The 20,606-nt window shown below is 45.9% G+C and overlaps 1 protein-coding gene across 1 annotated transcript in view; it reads right to left on the bottom strand.

Annotated features, from left to right (window-relative positions):
• Positions 1-3,598: 3,598 nt before the first annotated feature.
• SCARB2 (scavenger receptor class B member 2) overlaps positions 3,599-20,606 on the bottom strand; it is a 35,197-nt gene continuing 18,189 nt past the window's right edge. The window contains exons 6-12 of the mRNA XM_032223879.1: positions 19,729-19,848; positions 16,314-16,492; positions 14,960-15,078; positions 13,787-13,860; positions 10,369-10,420; positions 7,899-8,057; positions 3,599-3,667 (exon numbers count right to left, since the gene is read on the bottom strand). Of these exons, the coding sequence (XP_032079770.1) occupies positions 3,629-3,667; positions 7,899-8,057; positions 10,369-10,420; positions 13,787-13,860; positions 14,960-15,078; positions 16,314-16,492; positions 19,729-19,848 (742 nt within the window). The 3' untranslated portion in view covers positions 3,599-3,628. The remainder of the gene's footprint in view (positions 3,668-7,898; positions 8,058-10,368; positions 10,421-13,786; positions 13,861-14,959; positions 15,079-16,313; positions 16,493-19,728; positions 19,849-20,606) is intronic.

Genomic DNA, 20,606 nt, shown 5'->3' on the forward strand with positions numbered 1-20,606 from the left:
AGAGCAGAAACAACGGCGGGCAACTTGCAAAGGGTGCCCATCGTTTCTAAATGTGTGCAAGAGAAGCAACTAGGCCTTCAAGTACCAGCAGCCATGGGCCTTGTCCAGTCAGATTAGAAAAATACGTCCGGGGGGGGGGCGGGGAGGCTGTTTTGAGGACTGGATCCTGAAGTTTGACTTTTAAAATTTATCCATGGTCTTCAGCAGCAGACAAGTTTGCCGGTAATATCAGTTTCAAGAGTAGGGAGCCTTTATCCTTGTTGGGGTTTTTATTTTTTTCTTCCCCTTAACAAGAAACCCCAAATCATCCATCAATTATAGCCAGCTATAAAAGATGCTTAAAATTAAACAAGCAACATTCCAAGCCTTGAGAATGGATTTCAGGTCCAATTTCACAAGCAACTCGTAATCCGGTACCAAACTCCAGTTGCGTTTCTCCTCCCTCTCCAAATTGTCTTAAATTGACTGTTTTGTTTTGTGGAGAAATGAGCCCTTTGATTTATTAACAGCTATTGCAAACCTTGGCATATTTAAAGATGCTACCCAGAGGGTCAATTGCTAATCCCACATCTGGGCTTCAACATATCCAAACAAGAGGCCAGCGATAGGAAAGAATATTTGTAGCTCAAGGTTGAACTTTGGAGTCTTTGGTGAACTTTGAGGGTTGTTGGTTTTTTTTGAAGATGTTTCACTACCCAACAAGCCAGTTGTATATAATCAGAGAGTAAACCCCACCCCCTTCATCACTGATGAAGTTACCTAGTTGGGCAATGAAACGTCTGCAAGAAAACAGCCAAGCTCAGGGAGCACCAAGGACCCCCAAGAGACTAACAGGTCAACTTTTCAGAAGACCGGCCAATTTTTTTGTCATTGTGACGGAGTCCTCACCTTTGAAAGCAAGAGTGATTTCAACCATGCCTATAATCTGCAAGTTATATCATCCTAGGTGAAAAGCTATCCATGCAGAACAGGCCACAACTCCACAAACTTGACCTACAGTATTTGTATAGTACAGGGGTCGGCAACCCTAACCACCGAAAGAGCCACAAAGCTCCTAACCGGACCCTCCCCCCTTCAATTCTGAAGCTAACTGGAAGCCCCGTTCCCCCACCAGTCTCCTAGCGCACCGCCCTTTTCCCCCTGCCGACCGGAAGTCCCGTTCCCCTACCATAGAGTCTCCTCCTAGCACGGCGTACTTTTTCCTCTTCCTGTCCTAACCAAAAGCCCTATCAATTGTGGAGCCGACCGGTGACAGGGAGCTGCAGCAGAGGGATGAAAGAGCCACATGCGGCTCCGGAGCCACAGTTTGCTGACCCCTTGTATAGTACAACTCCTAAGACTGCAATATATTATGATATTCTTTTGCTTCTTTGCCTCTGCAAGTATTCAAAACTGTCTCTCTTCCTGCAATGACTTTATGCACCGTAATATGACATTTTCATTTCTGAACTGAAAAATATTCAGATTTTAATTTCCCAGATTTAAGATTCAACCTCCGAGGAAACCCCTTGTTATCACAGGTGTGCAAAACATGTTGTCTCTAATCTCTTGGATTAATTCTACAGCAGAGGTCAGCGCCAAGCTTGCTTAACTTCCCAGAACACTTGCCTGGCACAACTGGTGTTGAAATGCCCAGGCTAAGAGACACAGGGTGGGATCCCGCAAAGCCATTTTAAAGATGAAGTTGAAGGAATACCCAGCAAAAACCAGGGGGGAGATCCTTCCTAATCCAACGGGAAAATTTAAAATTGCAAGTTGAAGGAACTACTTCGTTTCTAACAATAGGATTCTAACAATAGGGCATTTGGGAACTATTGAGTATCGTAGCGAGACTTTGGGTAATACTCAAAAGTGATAGATTACACTACAGAAAAGAAGGATTGGAGGTGGGGGAATTAGGGACACATAGCATCTCTTTTCACTGCTTAGTTAGTAGGAAAAAAATAGATGTTCATGTCGAGTTTGACTCCCGTTGCCTTCATGGACATCCATGTTGTTTTCTAGGCAAAATTAAGTTTGCCACAGCTTTCTTCCAGAATTTTTTCCCCCCAACTTCCATGATATCCGATGCCTTGTGCTTTTTCCTTCTCATCTCCTATCCAAATTATCAAGCACGGCATACGACTCCCAAGTAGGGTTAGTCAGATGCTACCACACGAAGGTTACCGGATACTTCCTTAACTTTCAGGACCACCTCAAAAAGGATTCCAGCTTCCCTTCCTCAAATCAGTGCAGTTCGCTCGGCAAGAGACGACCTTCTGAGTCCCTTCCAGTGCAAGTGAATGATTCCGTCAAAACTTCCCTTTTCTTCTCTCGCTCAAAACAGTCACGTTATTTATCTTGACAAATCGTAGGCTTCGGCCTGCAGGGTTTAAATCCCATTTTGGCAGTTAATTGTGAAGACTCTCTCTGATCCCTTCCCCATCCCCCCCAAGTTGAAGGGGGAAATCACGGATGGATGCCCACCGAGCAGTGGTGGGTTTAAAAAATTTTGGGACCTCTTCTGTAGGTGTGGCCTGCTTTCCGGGTCCACTGGTGGAACCTCTTCTAACCGGGTCAGTAGATTTGACGAACCGGTTCTACCGAATAGGTGCGAACTGGTAGGAATCCACCTCTGCCTCCGAGGGAGAGGCCTTTAGATTTCGAAAAACCACGTGTTGGATTAAGAGAAAGAAATATGTTATTCCCAAATCACTTTTGAAGGCGATACGAGAGAAAGGGCCAGGGAAAATACTCTTTGACAAATAAAGTTGTGTGATCTTGGAAACTGTGTGATGTGTGCAGTTTGTGGCGATGGCGCCTTCAAATATACTTCGCATGTGTACCATTCAAAAATAATAATAATTAGAATCCCAGTAAATCTTTTGGTCCAGGGGCTGGATCTTTTTTTAACTCTATTCTCATAGATGCACAAATAGGAGATGATTCACTAGTGAATACCTGAGCCAGCCTTCCTCAATTTGGTGCCCTATCAAAGGGTTGGCACTGCCACAGGATGCCAGGTTGGTAAAAGCCCATCTGAACCTTTTACTCAAAAGGAAATTTGAAAACAAACAAACACTGAATTAGGCATCTGGTGGCTTGGACAAAAATGGGAAATTTCCTGGATGTATGTAAAATTATTCTGTGGTGTGTGTCTGTGTGTCCGTGTCCCTTTCTGGTGCAAAGATTTAAACTATGGGAAAAACAAAACTCCAAGCATTCACCAAGACATCAAATTGTGGCAGGAGAAGAGCTGTGCTGGCCAATCTCCTAAATTAACAAGGATGGCATCAAGGCTGACGTCACTTTTCATGGCACCTGCCAGAAGGGAACGCAGCTGGCAGAGGCAACTTTTGCAAGCCCAACAGATGACGGAAAGTGTAGTGAAATGCTACTGCTATTTTCTCACACCGGGAAAGCAGCGCCCGGCCGACTCCCGTTAAAAAGCCTGCCTTTCTGCCTTCCGTTCCGCTTCAGTTTACAATCGCCCACCTTCCTCGGAAACAGACGCGCTAAAGAGAGGACTACTTCAAGGATGCCGTTGAAGTGGTAGGTTGTGGTGACAGTTAAAAACGTTTGTCTTGTTCAGTCATCATGGTGAAGCTCTTTTCTTTTCTGTAAACCTGGCATGGTCGGGGAGATTGAGTTAAGTCCGGATAAGTGGAGCTCGTTCGTCAACGGTGCCCTGTGTGTTAGGGGGGGGAGGCAAAACAACAAGAAGGAGTTAATTTAGAGATTGTGTTTACGCAACCCATTTCATCTATCGTCTCCTGCAACTTTGCTGGAGATGGCAAAGCCAAGCAGAATCAGGGGTGGGCTGCTGGGGGGGGGGGGTGTTTGGGAGAACATCTAGCTAAACTTCTGTGCCGTTTGGAGAACCTCCAAATCCCACTCCTGGCTGGCCTCGCCCACCCCTCCCCTTCCAGGAGTCCCATTTTGGATGCAGGTAAGTGCAGGGCGCAAAGGCTCGGGGAGGCCAAAAAACGGGCCTACTGGAAATTCGGGAAGGACCGTTTCCGGCCTCCAGAGGGTCTCCGGAACCTGGGGAAGCTGTTTTCGCCCTCCCAGAGGATCGAGAAAAGCCTCCGGACCCCGGGGAGGGCAAAAACGCCCCCCTCCCCTGGAGACTAGGCCACGCCCACCCAGCCCTATCCTGTCCTATCTTTCCCTGTGTTTTAGCTCAGCTGATTCTCGCGGCACACAGAAATTAAGTTTTGACGCTTAAAAGGGGCAGTTTTTGAACGTTGGCTGCCCACCCAAAGTGCCCGCTCACCGAACCGGTTGCGTCCCACCCCTGGGAATGAGCACGACCTACCTTTGGGTCCCAATGCGGAGGAGATGATCTCTCTTAAAAAAAAACCTACCTTGTTTGTTTCAGAAGACTACGTAAAAACAACTTTAAAAAAAAAAATTAAACCCAGCCAATGAAGTGCCTTCACCAGGACCCCTAGAACAAACCTCACCAAATCCACACCATCCCTAAAGAGCAGGATTTATATATCCCACTCTAAGATCAGAAAAGGGAGATCAGCAGTTACAACTTCATTACAATCCTTGTAGCTTTTCTCCACTCTGCAGACCAATTCAAAGCCCTACAGACTCATAGACCAGCGTGGCACGACAAAACCGCGGTCCACTAAAGCGCGCCCGATTAAAGCGCGTACCTGACGTCATCAGCAGCGCGACAAATACGACCGCAGAGAAAAAAGGGCGCTTTAAAAAGCGCTTTTAAAGCAAGCCGATTCACGTTAAGGTAAGGGTTAGGGTTAGGTTTAGGGTTAGGTTTCGGGTTAGGGTTAGGTTTCGGGTTAGGTTAAGCGTTAGGGTTAGGTTTAGGGTTAGGTTAAGGGTTAGCGTTAGGTTTAGCATTAGGTTAAGGGTTAGGTTTAGGGTTAGGTTTCGGGGGGGTTAGGTTTAGGTTTACGCGTTAATTTTAGCTTTACCGCTCACAGCGTGCTTTTTTCGTCGCGCTGTGATGACATCAGGTACGCGGTTTCGTCGAGCGCGCTTTAGTCGACCGCGGTTTTGTGGTGGAACCATAGACCAGAACTCCAAGAGGTGTATCCCCACCCGGAAACGTGGGGTTATTTTCAGACTTTTAGGGTCCCTGTTGAGAATAGGAAGCACCCAGAAGCCAAAGCATGAAGTCCATTTCTCAAATGTCCCTCCTTGCCTATCCTGTGTGACTAGGTAGCCCTGGACTTACGACCCACCGGTGTGTGCAAAATTTCCGTCGCTAAGCGAGACGCTGGTTAGGTGAGCCCTGCCCGCTTCACGACCTTTCTTGAGTTAAAGCGATTCCCCGCGGTTGTTAAATTAGCAACAGGGCAGTTGTTGAACGAATCTGGCTTCGCCCGTTGACTTTGCTTGCCAGAAGGTCATAAAAGGGGATAACGTGACCCCGGGACAAGGCACACCATCATAAGTATGAGCCAGTTTGCCAAGCGTCTGAATTTTGATCCCCTGATCCTGGGGATGCTGCAATGGTCGTTAAGTGTGGAAAATGGTCATGAGTCGCTTTTTCCAGTGCCGTGGTAACGTTGAATGGTTGCTAACCAAATTGCTGTAAGTTGAGGACTACCTATACTGTGGGTGCTTGATTTAAGACTGGGGGATCCAACTGCTCCCCAGGCTGTGCAGGGAGCCACATAATAATTACCGTATTTTTCAGAGTATAAGACGCACATTTATCCCTCAAAAAAAAAAAAGAGGCTGAAAATGTGGGTGCGTCTTATACACTGAATACAGCACTTTTTTGCCTCCCAAAACTCCGCCCCTACATCAAAATGGCCGTGCATAGGTTTTAGGAGGCTTTCAGAGTGCTCCTGGGGGCTGGGGAGGACAGAAATGAGTGAGAAAAATGGACCATTTTTGCCCCCCCCCAGCCCCCAGCTTTTCTACTAGGTATAATGACTGCGAAATATTAAAAAAAGAAATCCAGTGTTTAATTTTACACGTAATTATGGCGGCGAGAATTGCCTTCGCTCAGAAATGGAAAAATAAATTAATTCCAAGCGAAGATGAAATAATAAGAAAGGTCATGGACTGTGCCGAAATGGACAAATTAACAAAAGAAATCCAGGGAAAAGAAGAATATTACCAGATATGGGATAAATGGTATAGGTGGATGGAGGAAAGAAACAAGGATCAATAAAAGAAATCAATGAAACCCAAAGATAATAATTAAGGAGAATTAACATATATATATATATATGCACGCAAGAGAGTTTAAATGTACTAGAGGTAATCACCCAATATAACAGATAGATGAGTAAAATAAGAGGGTTAAAAATGGTGAAATGCAAATGAAATATACTAGAAGGGGAATTGTATCGATCAGAAATTGCTATTAGAAAGAACAGGAAGTTCCTGTTCATACTGTATTGTGTAAATGTAGTGTACGTCTTAAGTTTTGTGTGTGTGTATTTTGTATGTTTGTAAATAAATAAAAATATTTTTTTAAAGGAAAAAAAAAAGATACAAACTGGGTGAATAATCTAAGATATCAACTTAGTGAATTTTGTTTCGTTTTTAAATGGCTCCAGCTAAGCCGTCCCAAGGCTGTTGCATTCTACCAAGAGTTTGAGAGTGGGTGGCCTGAGGCCTAGGTTATTAAAGCAGGACAATTTAATCTCAAAACTGGTTCACACATGTATATTTTATATGTCATGAGACTCAAAAGTTCCAAACAGTCCCTTGCTTGAGCCCATCGCAAGGGAATAATATTCATTTACGAGGTACAATTTTTAATTAACCAATAGGAATGTCTGCCCCCACAGAAGTTAGGATGCCGATAAGTGGCTGGTACATGTGCAAAATCAGGCTTTAAGATTTCAGAATTCTTAAGGGAGAAGCTCCCTCCCTGAGCTTGGAGACACCAGGAAGAGACAAAATTTTGCGTGTCTTACCATGTGATACAAGTCAGAATGTTGCTGAAGCCTTTTACTGTGGAGCTATTAAACCTCTCCCCTAGAATGAACAAGTAGGTAGGTGAGGAAGGGAGGGAGGGAGGGAGGAAAAGAAAAGGGAGGGAGGGAGGGAGGGAGGGAGGAAAGGAAGGAAGGGACGGGATGGATAGATGGAAGGAAGGAAGAAAGGAAGAAAGGGACAGGATGGATGGAAGAAAGATAGGAAGGAAAGAAGGGACAGGATGGATAAATAGACGGATGGAAGGGTGGGAGGGGCAGAATGGGTGGAAGAAAGGAAGGAAAAGATAGATAGGAAGGAAGGGACAGGATGGATGGATGGATGGATGGATAGATGGATGGATGGAAGAATGAAAGAAGCGACAGGATGGATGGATGGAAGAAAGATAGGAAGGAAAGAAGGGACAGGATGGATAAATAGACGGATGGAAGGGAGGGAGGGGCAGAATGGATGGAAGAAAGGAATAAAAGAAACGATAGGAAGGGAGGGAGGGACAGGATGGATGGATGGATGGATGGATGGATGGAAGAATGAAAGAAGCAACAGGATGGATGGATGGAAGAAAGATAGGAAGGAAAGAAGGGACAGGATGGATAAATAGACGGATGGAAGGGAGGGAGGGGCAGAATGGATGGAAGAAAGGAAGGAAGGAAACAATAGGTAGGAAGGGAGGGACTGGATGGATGGAAGGAAGGGATAGGAAGGGAGGGACAGGATGGATGGATGGAAGAAAGGAAGGAAAAGATAGATAGGAAGGAAGGGACAGGATGGATGGATAGAAGGAAGAATGAAAGAAGGGACAGGATGGATGGATGGAAGAAAGATAGATAGGAAGGGAAGAAGGGACAGGATGGATGGATAGACGGATGGAAGGGAGGGAGGGGCAGGATGGATGAAGAAAGGAAGGAAGAAAAAGATGGATGGGAAGGAAGGAAGGTGCTTTTAAAATAAAATAACGGGGAAATGAACAGACCTACAAACAGGCTTACCTCCTCTTTTTTCCCCCTGGGCCAATAGATGATTCCCAGAAATACGCCACCACAAATAATCCCCAGTGCCAGCATGATGAATGGGACAGCTTGGACCAGACTGGATTCAAGCAGAGCCGCCCTCAGCTTTCCTGCATATTCATCGTCCAGTAGAAAACTCTGAGAAGGGAAAGAATGAACAAGGAGGTGGGGAAGGAGACACAACTTGGGTTTATCAGCCCATTCCATCGTAGCCAAGTGTGGTTTTTAAGAGGGAGAAGAATGAGCCCCCAAACTTTGCATTTAAAGTCAGGAGGTTCGGGAAAGACTAAGCATACACTTGGGAGGGGTCTTGTGGCCTACCAGCGGTCAGCAGAGCCGGCAGCAGATTCGGACAGTGAGGGGGTTGGGAAGGAAGATGGGCCAGTCCTGGAGTCTGGGGAAGGCTCGGATGAGGGCTCTGTGTTGGAGGCAGAGAGGGGGCCAGGGCCGTCCGACAGTTATCAGCTGCCTTCGGAGTCAGACATAAGTGAGGCAGAAGAACAGCTGGAGCCTGCTCCCAGTGTGTGCATGCGCAGAGTTGCCAGATGAAGGGAACAGCTAAGGAACAAGGGTCGATGGGAGTAAGGCCACAGGTGGGAAGGTGAATGGCCCCTCCCAGAGGGAAATAAAAGAGGAGCGAAACGGGAGTGGAGTTTGCAGGAGACAGTTAGTTCATTCCTGCATTCTTGCCAAGTATTGCGGCCATCTGAACGATATCGACCTGGCCACTCTCCAAGCCTGATAAAGGTCAGAAATTGTGAACTATCTTGAAAGACTGTGGGAGAGGGAAGACTTTGCTGGAGAGGAATTCACTGTAAGTTAAATAAAAGGCGTTTATCGGGACGAAGACTCGGCTTCGTGCTGCTGGGGAAGCCTAGGTGAGAACAAGGGGGTGAACTCTCTGAATTGTTGGTTCCTCCTTCTCTTGGACTTTCTGATCCATAGATTGATGCCTCTTCTTAGAGGTAAGGCTGAAATTGTCCGACCTGCCGGCACTTAACCTTCCTTGGCTCCATTTTTTTTGAGAAAGGTGTAGTTTTATTAGCAGTAGATGTATATACCACTTCACAGCTCTTTACAGCCCTCTCTAAGCGGTTTACAGAGATTGCCCCCAGCAATCTGGCTCCTCATTTTACTGACCTCGGAAGGACGGAAGGCTGAGTCAACCTTCAGCCCTGGTGGGATTTGAACTGCCAAATTGCAGTCAGCCGGCAGTCAGCAGAAGTGGCCTGCAGTGCTGCACTCTAACCGCTGCGACACCACGGCTCTTAAGAAGTGTATTGCAGTAACTGACACTTGCGTGACCCGTCAAAACCGCGGAGGACAAAATTGCGCTCGACGAAAGCGCGCATGTGACGTCATCACAGCGCGACGAAAAAAAATTAAAAATTGAAATAAAATTAAAATTAAAGCAAGCCGATTCACATAAAGGTAAGGGTTAGGTTTAGGGTTAGGGTTAGGTTAAGGGTTAGGGTTAGGTTTAGAGCGTTAGGGTTACGTTTAGTGTTAGGTTAAGGGTTAGCGTTAGGTTTAGCGTTACGTTAACGGTTAGGTTTAGGGTTAGATTTAGGGTTAGGTTAAGGGTTAGGTTTAGGGTTAGGTTTAGGGTTAGGTTTGGGGGGGTTAGGGTAAGGTTTTCGCTTTATTTTTACATTTTTCGATCACAGCGCGATGTTTTCGTCGCGCTGTGATGACGTCAAATGCGCGCTTTCGTCGAGCGCGATTTTGTCCTCCGCGGTTTTGTGGTGGAACCGACAATTGTGCGGCCAAATCCCTAAGATCAACTTTTCCCTTCCTTAAACAGCCTCCCATCGCTTACACACACACACACACACACACACACACACACACACACGACCAATCAGACTCAAGCAAGATGTTTTCAGAAAAGTTGATATGCAGCTGCCTTCTTCTCCCAGTCCTGTGACCTTCAGGCAGCATCTCCGAGAGATGCAGCTGTTACTTCTGCTTTCCCTGAAGCAGTCCTCCTCCCACCCACCCTCCCTTCATGGCAGACTGTCGCCGTCATTGCAAGCAAGCGGTAAGGTGGCAGCCAGTGGGAACGGACCCAGCGTCCCCCACATGGACGTGCGCAGCACACGCATGCATCGTAGCTGCAAATGACGCTTCCGCAAGCCTCTGCGACGCTCCAGCTACTCGCCGGAGCGTTGCGCAGGCGCTGTACGTGCCATGCGCGTGCATAGAAGCGCCGAAAGCTTTAAAAACACGGTAAGGAACTCGGTGGGCTCTCCGGAGCACTGTACCAGAACGGTACCCGGTGCTCCTTTACCGGGGCATACCGCCTGCGACCCACCACTGGTGGCAGCTGACGGAAATGTCCAATTTGTTCTCATACCACCATGCATTAAGTTTCTGCTTCCCTTTCCAGAGTCAGAGAACTTCCTTACGATACCCAGGGTAAAGGTGGGGATGTTTGATCAGTGCCTACCTCATTTACAAACATCACTGGATAGGGCATCCTTTTGATAGTCCCTGTTTGGCTGAAATAAGACCAAAAAAAAATACAGATAAAGCCAGCATGTTTTCTGGTGATTCTCAAGAGAACAATCCTCCTTCAGAGGGTTACATGATGGGAAAGCATCTCATCAGCCTTCAGAGCTCAGGAAAATGGATACAGGTTGTCCTCGTTGAGCGGCTACCATTGAGCTAGGCAACCGAATTGTTAAGCGAAGGAGTTGCCAAAGGAGACTGCAGTTGTGCTGATAAATGTACTTCAGCCTCCTTTTGCATTATAACAGAATTGGAAGAGATCTTGGAAGTCTGTAGTGTAATCTCCTGCTCAAACAGGACACCCTATACCCATGATGGCACACGGAGCCATATTTGGCAGCACGCAAGCCCGCCGGCAGCTGATTTTCGGCTTTCTGGAGGGCCGGGGGAGACTATGTTTGCCCTCCCCAGGCTTCAGGAAAGCCTCCGGAGTCCAGGGGAAGGCAAAAAACAGGTCCAACGGGCCAACTGTTAGTTTGGAAACAATCCATTTCCGGCTTCCAGAGGCCCTCCGGGAGGCCAGGGAAGGCCATTTTCGCCCTCCCCAGGTTTTAGGAAACTTCTGGAGCCTGGGGAGAGCGAAAATCCCCCCCCCCGTGCGTGGCTTGTGCATGCGCAGGTTAGGGGTCGTGCGTGCATGCACAAGTGGGTGGGGCGCATTGAATTGTGGGTGTGGGCATGATCGGGAGAAATTGAAAGTGAAACTTGCTTTTTGCTCCAAGAGACAAATTGCTGGGAGGCAGAGACAGATTTTTTTTCGTGTCAATCAGGCTGTTTGCCGTTTGCTGCAAGGAGGTAAGTCAATAACTATAATTGCCTATAGAAGGTTCAAATTATTACTTATTTTTTTAAAAACTGCTTTATTATCGTTCCAGACAGTTTAACAAAAGAAGCTTTTTAAGATAAATGCTTGATCTGAAGAGGCCCAGTGTTATTGTAGCTCCTTTTAAATAGCAGAGAATAACTATTCTTCCAGAAAGCACATCAATTTTAACACCATCTGTGCAAGTATAGTCTGAAATGTAACACTACAAACTGTATATTGTCTGTAATGTTTGCTGCTTGTTGCAAGGAGGCAAATTGCTGTTCGGCAGAGGCAGATATTTTTCCCTTCTTTTCCTCCCCAAAAACTAGGTGCGTCTTATACTTCGGAGTGTCTTATACTCCGAAAAATACAGTATTTATTTATTCATTCAATATATATTCATTCCATTAAGCGGGAGAATAATGCATGTACAAATGGAGCAACAATGTCTGTATAAATCAAAGGAATCATATAAATGCAAATCATGCATCGGCGAATTGAAACCGCGAGAAAGATATTCAGCAGAAAAACCAGCTTATGGTTGATGAAGTAGGCAACAGGCAGCATTTCTCTTTATAGTCTGAGCTCAGCAAAACAGGCAGACAAATCAAATCAGTTAGCATGAAAAAATAATAAATATATTGTACGTGGGTGTGGGCACAGTATAATTTTGGCACTCCTTTACAAAAAAGTTCGCCATCACTGCCCTATTCTATTGTGGACAAAAACGACTGTCCAATCTCTTCTTCTTAGAGCCGAGGTGGCGCAGTGGTTAGAGTGCAGTACTGCAGGCCACTTCAGCTGACTGTTACCTGCAGTTCGGCGGTTCTAATCTCACTGGCTCAAGGTTGACTCAGCCTTCCATCCTTCCGAGGTGGGTGAAATGAGGACCCAGACTGTGAGGGCGATATGCTGACTCTGTAAACCGCTTAGAGAGGGCTGAAAGCTCTATGAAGCGGTATATAAGTCTAACTGCTATTGCTATTGCTAAAGGCCTCCAGTGATTGGAGAACCCACAACTTCTGAAGACAAGCAGTTCCGCTGGTTAATTGTCCTCACTTTCCAGAAATTTCTCATTCATTCGAGGTTGGATGTCTCTTTGTTAATCTTCCATCTGTTACTTCTTGTGCTTAGGGGGAATACGTTGACCCCCACTTCTCTGGGGCAGCCCCCTTAAATTACTGGAAGACCGCTATCATATCACCCTTAGTCCTTCTCTTCATTAGACTAGACCAGAGGTCCCCCAACTTGGCAACTTTAAGACGTGTGGACTTCAACTCCCAGAATTCTCCAGCTGGCTGGCTGGAGAATTCTGGGAGTTGAAGTCCACACGTCTTAAAGTTGCCAAGTTGGGGGACCTCTGGACTAGGCATATCCTGTCCCTGCAACTCTTCATCCTAAATTTTAGCCTCCAGGCTCCTAGAAAGGTTGCTAATGTGAGGATTGGTGGCAAAATTTATTCTCCATCACCATCATTAACTGGGGACAGCTTTTAAACAACCGTCTTAGTTATCTACCGAAATTATTTTTTCATACTAACTGATTTGATTTGTCTGCCTGTTTTACTGAGCTCAGACTATAAAGAGAAATGCTGGCTGTTGCCTACTTCATCAACCATAAGCTGGTTTTTCTGCTGAATATCTTTCTCGTTATTTCAATTCGCCGATGCATGATTTGCATCTATATGATTCCTTTGATTTATGCATACATTATTGTTCCATTTGTACATGCATTATTCTCCCGCTTAATGGAATGAATACATATATATTGAATAAATAAATAAATTACCATATTTTTCGGAGTGTAAGACACTCCGAAGTATAAGACGCACCTAGTTTTTGGGGAGGAAAATAAGGGAAAAATATCTGCCTCTGCCGAACAGCAATTTGCCTCCTTGCAACGAAGAGTACAGATAATATGCACTGTTTGTAGTGTTACATTTCAGATTATACTTGTACAGATGCTGTTAAATTTGATATGCTTTCCGGAAGTAAAGTTATTCTCTGCTATTTAAAAGGAGATTACAATAGCACTGGGCTTCTTCAGATCAGGCATTTGTTTTAAAAAGCTTCTTCATTTTGTTAAACTGTCTGGAACAATAATAAAGCAGTCTTTAAAAAATAAGTCTAATAATTTGAACATTCTATAGGCAATTATAGTTATTGATTTACCTCCTTGCAGCAAACAGCCTGATTGGCACAAGAAAAAAAAAATCTGGCTCTGCCTTCCCAGCAATTTGCCTTTTGGAACAAAAAGCAAGTTTCACTTTCAATTTCTCCCGATCATCAGCTGTTTCAGGCTGCAGGGTTTACTATAGCCTATTGCAGCCTCCACAAGCCCCATTTTCCCCGTTTACTGCAAGGAGGTAAATTGCTGGGAGGCAGAGGCCAAAGGGTGGGGGACGGTGGGTGGGTGGGGCTACATTCAGTGTATAAGACGCACCCAAATTTTCACCCTCTTTTAGGGGGGGAAAAGGTGCGTCTTATACTCTGAAAAATATGGTAAATGAATAAATAAAAAACACCCGCCAGGTTCTCCATACAATACTTACATAAATTCAGGCATCGTTTCAACAAAAACGTTGATTTGCATTCGTTTGTTTGCACGCACCACAACTCCGGTCAGCTGAAAGGGAAAAAAACAAGCGTGCTTTCCTGTAAAAATCAAACTTATTGTTTCAGCCGTTATCATCACTTTACCGATCCAGTTCAGGATTTCCGGCACACGCACACACATGCACTGGGTGCCAGAAAGGTGAACATCACTGTCCTATTTCTCAAACTTCTTTTTAAAAGTTGACTTTATGCTCTATGAGCGTGCAGCCAATGAAATACAGGTAGTCCTCGACTTAACGACAGTTTGTTTAGTGACCATTCAAAGTTACGATGGGGCTGAAAAAGTGACTTACGACCAGTTTTCACACATTGCAGATCCATTGAAAGAGGCACGTTATTAACTTGAGAACTGCAGTGATTCACTTTACCACCGTGGCAGGAAAGGTCATAAAACGAAGCAAAACATGCGCTCTACATGGGGCAGCCCTTGAAGAGCATTCGGAGACTTCAACTTGTCCAGAATGCAGCCGCGCGAGCGATTGTGGGTGTACCTCGATACACCCACGTTACACCTATCCTCCGCGAGCTGCACTGGCTTCCAATCGGTCTCCGGATACGCTTCAAGGTGCTAGTTATCACTTATAAAGCCCTTCATGGTATTGGACCTGGGTACTTGAGAGACCGCCTGCTGCCAATTACCTCCCAAAGACCCATTAGATCGCACAGGGTCGGCCTCCTCCGGGTTCCGTCTACCAGCCAATGCCATCTGGCTACGACCCTGGGGAGGGCCTTCTCTGTTGCAGCTCCGGCCCTTTGGAACAAACTCCCCGCGGAGATTTGGACCCTCACCTCTCTCCTGGCCTTCCGAAAAGCCGTTAAAACCTGGCTGTGTCGGCAGGCCTGGGGTTGATGAGCTCCCTTCCCCTCTCGACAGGTGTGGTTGTTGGCTATCTTAAATGCTTGTCTCGTATTTGTGTGTTCCCTTTCCCGCTTGAGTTGTTCGCCGCCCTGAGTCCCTTTTGGGAATAGGGCAGCATATAAATAAAGCAAACCTCAACCTCAACGCACTTAACAACCACCTTAGCCACAGAAATGTTGGGCTCGATGGCAGCCGCAGGTAAAGGACCACCTGTAGATGATTTTGAGGTTCACAGGAATAAGGGACTTACTGGGTTAATATCAAGAAACGTGTCGTGCTTCTGTTTATTTGGGTGCATTCCATCCACCGACTTGACGTAGCTCTCCTCAGCATGGAAGAAATGTGGGAGCGATAAGAATATCGGGGCCCCTGTTAAGAACAACAGAACTGTTAAAAACCAGCAAACAAGGAGGCACCCAAGTATTTTAAAATACCTCCTGTACACCGTACACACGAACAGATTTCAAATGCAGCACGCTGCCAATTTGTGCTATCACACTCATTCATTCATCCGTGAAATAAATCAGATAACCGTTTGCAATCAAAAACTCCGTAGTACTGGCAATTATAGAGCACTGGAGATTCTCAGTCATCCGTTCTGGGTCCTGGTTGTCCCAACGTTGCTGTTTTCACAGGAAACGGGACTTTCCTGTTGTTGTTTTTCTTTGAAGACGTTTCGCTTCTCACCAGTGGTGGGACTCAAACAATTTAACAACTGGTTCTCTGCCCTAATGACCATCTGGGTAGGTGGGGCTTGGTGGTCATGTGACTGGGTGGGTGTGGCCAACTCAAGGTCATTCAGGTCGATGGGCGCTTCGCCTTAGCTGTTACAATGTAATAAGGGTTAACCGGAGAGGCAGTTTCTGTAAGCAGGGCAATTAAGATGAGGCTAGAAACAACACCAGAATGTTTCCTTCCTGCCTTCCTTACAGGATTAGCCCTGAAAAGTGGAAAAAAACAAAAGGAGATTTCTTCCAAAAACCGGTTCTCTGAACTACTTAGAAAGTTACCAACCGGTTCTCCCGAATAGGTGCGAACCGGCTGAATCCCACCACTGCTTCTCACCCAAGAAGCTTCTTCAGCTGACTGGATGGTGGGGAATGGAAGGATTGATACTCCTTGCAGACCGCTGGTCCTTTGCATCCTGTTTAGGGAGTCGTTGAGGCCACTTGAGGGTTTCTCTGTATCCTCAGGGTCACCCTGGGTGGGGAGCTTTCTTGGAACTGCTGAAAGGACTCTGTCGTAGACTGGAGATAGGTGATGTCGTGTCCCTCCCCTTTTGTTGACAGAGGGCTGTTCAGTTTTGACATAGATGGCCTCTTTGAACCCCTCTTTCAAACCAGCGGTCTTCCCTGCCCAAAATGTGGACCGTCTTTGGACAGACATGTGTTGGCTTAATGACCACGTGCCCATTTCACGAGCACAGTGTTCATTGAACGAGAGCTGCAAAAATGATCACAACATTGGGTCGGTGATGTGGGTGCCTCGACGTACGACCCTCGTGACATACGATGGAACTTCTGGGCTCCCTTACGGTCGTAAATCGAGGACAACCTGTCAAAAGGACTGGGTACTTGACTCCCTCAGGTTTGGGACACACTCACCTTGTTTGCAAGCTGTGACATTCAGGATTCCAGACCCCGTACAGTGTCCGGCAGGGACACAGAATCCGGCGTTGTCTGGGTTAACTGAGACATTGGCAAAGATTGCCAAGGGAGGTGTAAATCGGTAAGTTTGAATTCCCAAAACGGTTAACTCTTCCTCGAAGGTTAGATAGATGGATCTGGAAAAGAACAAAATGATATTAAAAAATCTGCACGCAAGGCCCTAAGTCAGTGATCTTTTTTGGCTCCCGTGCCAAAAGCGGGGGGAGTGCAGTGGGGTCGTGAACAGGCGTGCCATAACCATAATGCTATGTGCGCAACCAGAAACACCCCCATCCCACTTTTGGCACCGTTTTTTCGCCCTCCCCAGGCTCCAGAGGTTTTCTAGTCCCTTCCGGTTTGCTCGTAGGGCCGGTTTTTGCCCTGGGGTGCCTCCAGGGAAGTCTCCTGAAGGTGAAAAACGGATCTACGGGGAACCCTGGAAGTTCGGGAATTGTGACTTCTGGTTTGTCTGTAGGGCCAATTTTCAACCTCCGGAGGGCGAAAAACGGCCTCAAAAGGCCGAAGTCATGCGCCACCTGACAGGGCAGCACCTCGCGTGCCCTAACCAATGGCTCTGCATGCCACAGGTTTCCCATTACGTCCCTAAGTGTTTATGTTTTACAAGCCACAATGGCCGATCATCTCTTTTGAATGGCGTGTAATTGTTGTTTATCTGTCTTGTCTTTGAATGGCGTGTAAATGTTGTTTATCTGTCTTGTCTTTGGTGCTCTCCGAGCTTGGTGTTTTTCTTGCAGACGTTGCATTACCAAACTAGGTAATATCATCAATGCTAAAAGGGAACGGGGTTTTGTGCTCTTATTTTTATATGCTAGTGGCTTGCCCTGTCACTGTTGGTGGGAATGTTCTTGATAGTTTGCTGTTAGCTTGTTTCTCTGTATTGGTAGTTCCTTCACTGACATATTATTTGATTATTGGTCTAGTATTAATCTTGGTGTTAATCTCTGATGATATGGGTATTAACCAGGGGTGAAATGCTACCGGTTTGGACTGGTTCACTGGTAGTAAAAAATGCTACCGGTTCAGGCAAACGGGTATTTCCGACGATTAGCTGTGACGTGCGATTTAAGATTATTTTATAATCTAAATCGCGTGGCACAGCGGATTCCCTTCCCCCCCAGCTGATCTACTTACCATTGCAGGAGCGCTTGGTAGCAGGCTCCACCCACCCACCTGGATGTCATCACATCCGTTTTTGACCTATGTGCATGCACGGAAGGTCCTGTGCATGCGCGTAGGTGGTGCGTGCGTTCACATTTATGAACCGGTAAGTAGATTTCACCCCTGGTATTGACTGCCGGTAAGGAGGGGTTTTGTCTTTTTGCTTCCTTTGGGGCTTTTTGATTGACTCTTTTGAATGGCGTGTAAATGTTGTTTATCTGTGTGTGCCTGTCGATGGCCAATTTGTCTGAATGCCGGGCTTTTAGAAATTCTCTGGTGTTTTTGGACTTGGCTTGGTGTCTTAGAGTTTCCCAGCTGAAACTATGGTTAAATCTGCCAACATTTTGAGAAATTAAGGAGTTTATATCGTGTCTTTGACTGTTAGTTGGTATTCATAGATGCACTCTTAGTTTTCTGCCTGTTCATAATGAAATGTCTACAAGAACACAACCAAGCTTAGAGAGAGCACCAAGGATGCCACAGTTCAACTCTGAGGTGCAAATATTCTCTTCCATTGATACCACAATGGCTGTGCTCATTTAGACACGACACAGGTAGTCCTCAACTTATGACCACAACGGACCCCAAAATTTATGTTGCTAAGTGAGACACTTGTTAAGTCAGTTTTGCCCCATTTTATGACCTTTCTTGCCACTGTGGTGGCGCAGTGGTTAAAGTGCAGTACTGCAGGCTACTTTGGCAGTTCAAATCTCACCAGGCTCAAGGTTGACTCAGCCTTCCATCCTTTCCGAGGTGGGTAAAATGAGGACCCAGATTTTGGGGGGCCATAGGCTGACTCTGTAAACCGTTTAGAGAGGGCTGTAAAAGCACTGTGAAGCGGTATATATAAGACTAAGTGCTACTGCTATTGGTTAAATGAATCACTGCAGTTGTTAAATTACCGTATTTTTCAGAGTATAAGATGCACAGGAGTGTAAGACACACCAAAATTTTGAAGAGGCAAATTTTAAACAAAAGTTTTTGCACTCTGCAGACCTCCCCAAAATGGCCCATTTTTCGTCAATAAAATGGCATGAATAGCCTTTAGGAAGGCTTGTAGAGTGCTGGGGGAGGGGGGAAACAAACAAAAATTGACCTGTTTTTTTGCTCATTTTTGCCCTCCCCAGCCCCCAGGAGCACTCTGGAAGCCTCCTAAAGGCTATGCGTGGAAAATTTGGCAAAGGGGGCTGGGTTTCAGGAGTCCAAAAATGCTGTATTCGGTGTATAAGACACACCCAGATTTTCACCCTCTTTTTTGAGGGAAAAAGGTGCGTCTTATACTCTGAAAAATACGGTAGTAAAAAAAGTTAAGTGAATCTGGCTTCCCCATTGACTTTGCTTGTCCAAAGGTCGCGAAAGGGGATCGCTGAGACACTGAAACGGTCATAAATGCAAGTCCCTTGCTAAGTGTCTGAATTTTGATCATGTGACAATAGAGATCAGTCATAAGCGTGAAAAACGGTCGTAAGTCCCCCTTTTTCTATTCGTTGTAACTTTGAACGGTCACTAAACTGAACTGCTGTAAGCCGAGGACTACCTGTGGACCAAGATGGAGTGGGGGGGGAGTTTTATCGTAGTAGGAAACATGACACTGGGAGTTCCAGCAGACCACAAACAATCCAGGATGAGTCAACAGGCCAAAGCTACCGTATTTTTCAGAGTATAAGACTCACTAAGATTTTGAAGAGGTAAATTAAAAAAAAAAAGGGTTTGCACTCTGCAGGCCTCCCAAACCTTCCACAGGCCTCATTTTTTGTGAAAAACAGGGCATGCAGAGAATTTGAGAGGCCTGCAAAGTGCTCCTGGGGGCTGGGCAAAAATGAGCAAAAAACGCCCCCCACCCTTTTTTTTTGCAAAAGCGTCCCAATTTTTCGCCAGAAAAAGGGCATGCATAGCCTTTAGGAGATTTGTAGAGTAATCCTGGGGGATGGGGCAAAAATGAGCAAAAATGGCAAATTTTCCGCTCGTTTTTGCCCTCCCCAGCCCCCAGGAGTTCTCTGAAAGCCTCCCAAAGGCTATGCACGTCCATTTTGGTAAAGGAGGCGGGGTTTCAGGAGGCCAAAAATGCTGTATTCAGTGTATAAGACGCACCCAGATGTTCAGCCTCTTTTTGGGGGGGGGAAGGTGCGTCTTATACTCTGCAAAATATGGTTTCAGCCTTGAATTCCAGGCAGCTGCTTCCCACTCTCCTTACCTGCAGAAATCTGTAGAGAAGATATAAAGCATTTCATCTTTGGAGAGGAGCGGGTGAAACGTCCCTCCGTCTGTCCCATTGATCATGTTACAGCTGGGTGATGTCCACCAGTCCAGATTGCTGTCAGGAGAAAAGATCAAAAGGAATCAAGGATTAGTTTTACGAGATGAGAGAGATTTTCCCGCCGGGTCGAAGATCAAAAGGCCTCTTTCATCCAGGATCTGATATTTCTCCACAGAAATTGTGAAAGCAAAGTCAGCGATCTAATTAGACTTGGGTTTTTCAAGACAGGGCAAATATACACTGGTGATCCCTAATACAAACCCACTCAGAATAGTTTTTTTTTCATCCAAGCCGCCTTCTTTCTTCATCGTGATTATGGGTTTTCCCCAAAACGCAACTCGCCAAAAAGATAAGAGGCGATGTTCCTTGAAGCATCTTCCTACTTTTTCTGTACTTAATCAGAGGCGCTGAGGAAGGAATCATTCTTAAAATTCTTATCAAGATTGAGTCTGTGAAGAAGGGAGGTTTAACTCATGGAGGCTGAACAGCTGCATCTGAATTTTTTTTTAAAAAAAAATTAAGAATCTTTGGGAAGGAGAGGAAAATCCACTAGATCTAATGAAACATTTTGGAATAGGAGGTTTGGTCTAGGGGTTAAGGGGCTGGGCCTAGAAACCAGGAGACAGCAAGTTCTAGTTCCACTTTAGGCATGAAAGACAGCTGGGCGACTTTGGGCCAATCACCAGGAGACCGTGAGTTCTAGTCCTTCGTTAGGCATGAAAACCAACCGGGTGACTTTAGGCCAGTCACCAAGAGACAGTGAGTTCTTGTTCTGCCTTAGGTATGAACACCGCCTGGGTAACTTTGTGTTGCGG

Source organism: Thamnophis elegans, chromosome 9 (assembly GCF_009769535.1).
Source record: "Thamnophis elegans isolate rThaEle1 chromosome 9, rThaEle1.pri, whole genome shotgun sequence".
NCBI classification, from domain to species: domain Eukaryota; kingdom Metazoa; phylum Chordata; class Lepidosauria; order Squamata; family Colubridae; genus Thamnophis; species Thamnophis elegans.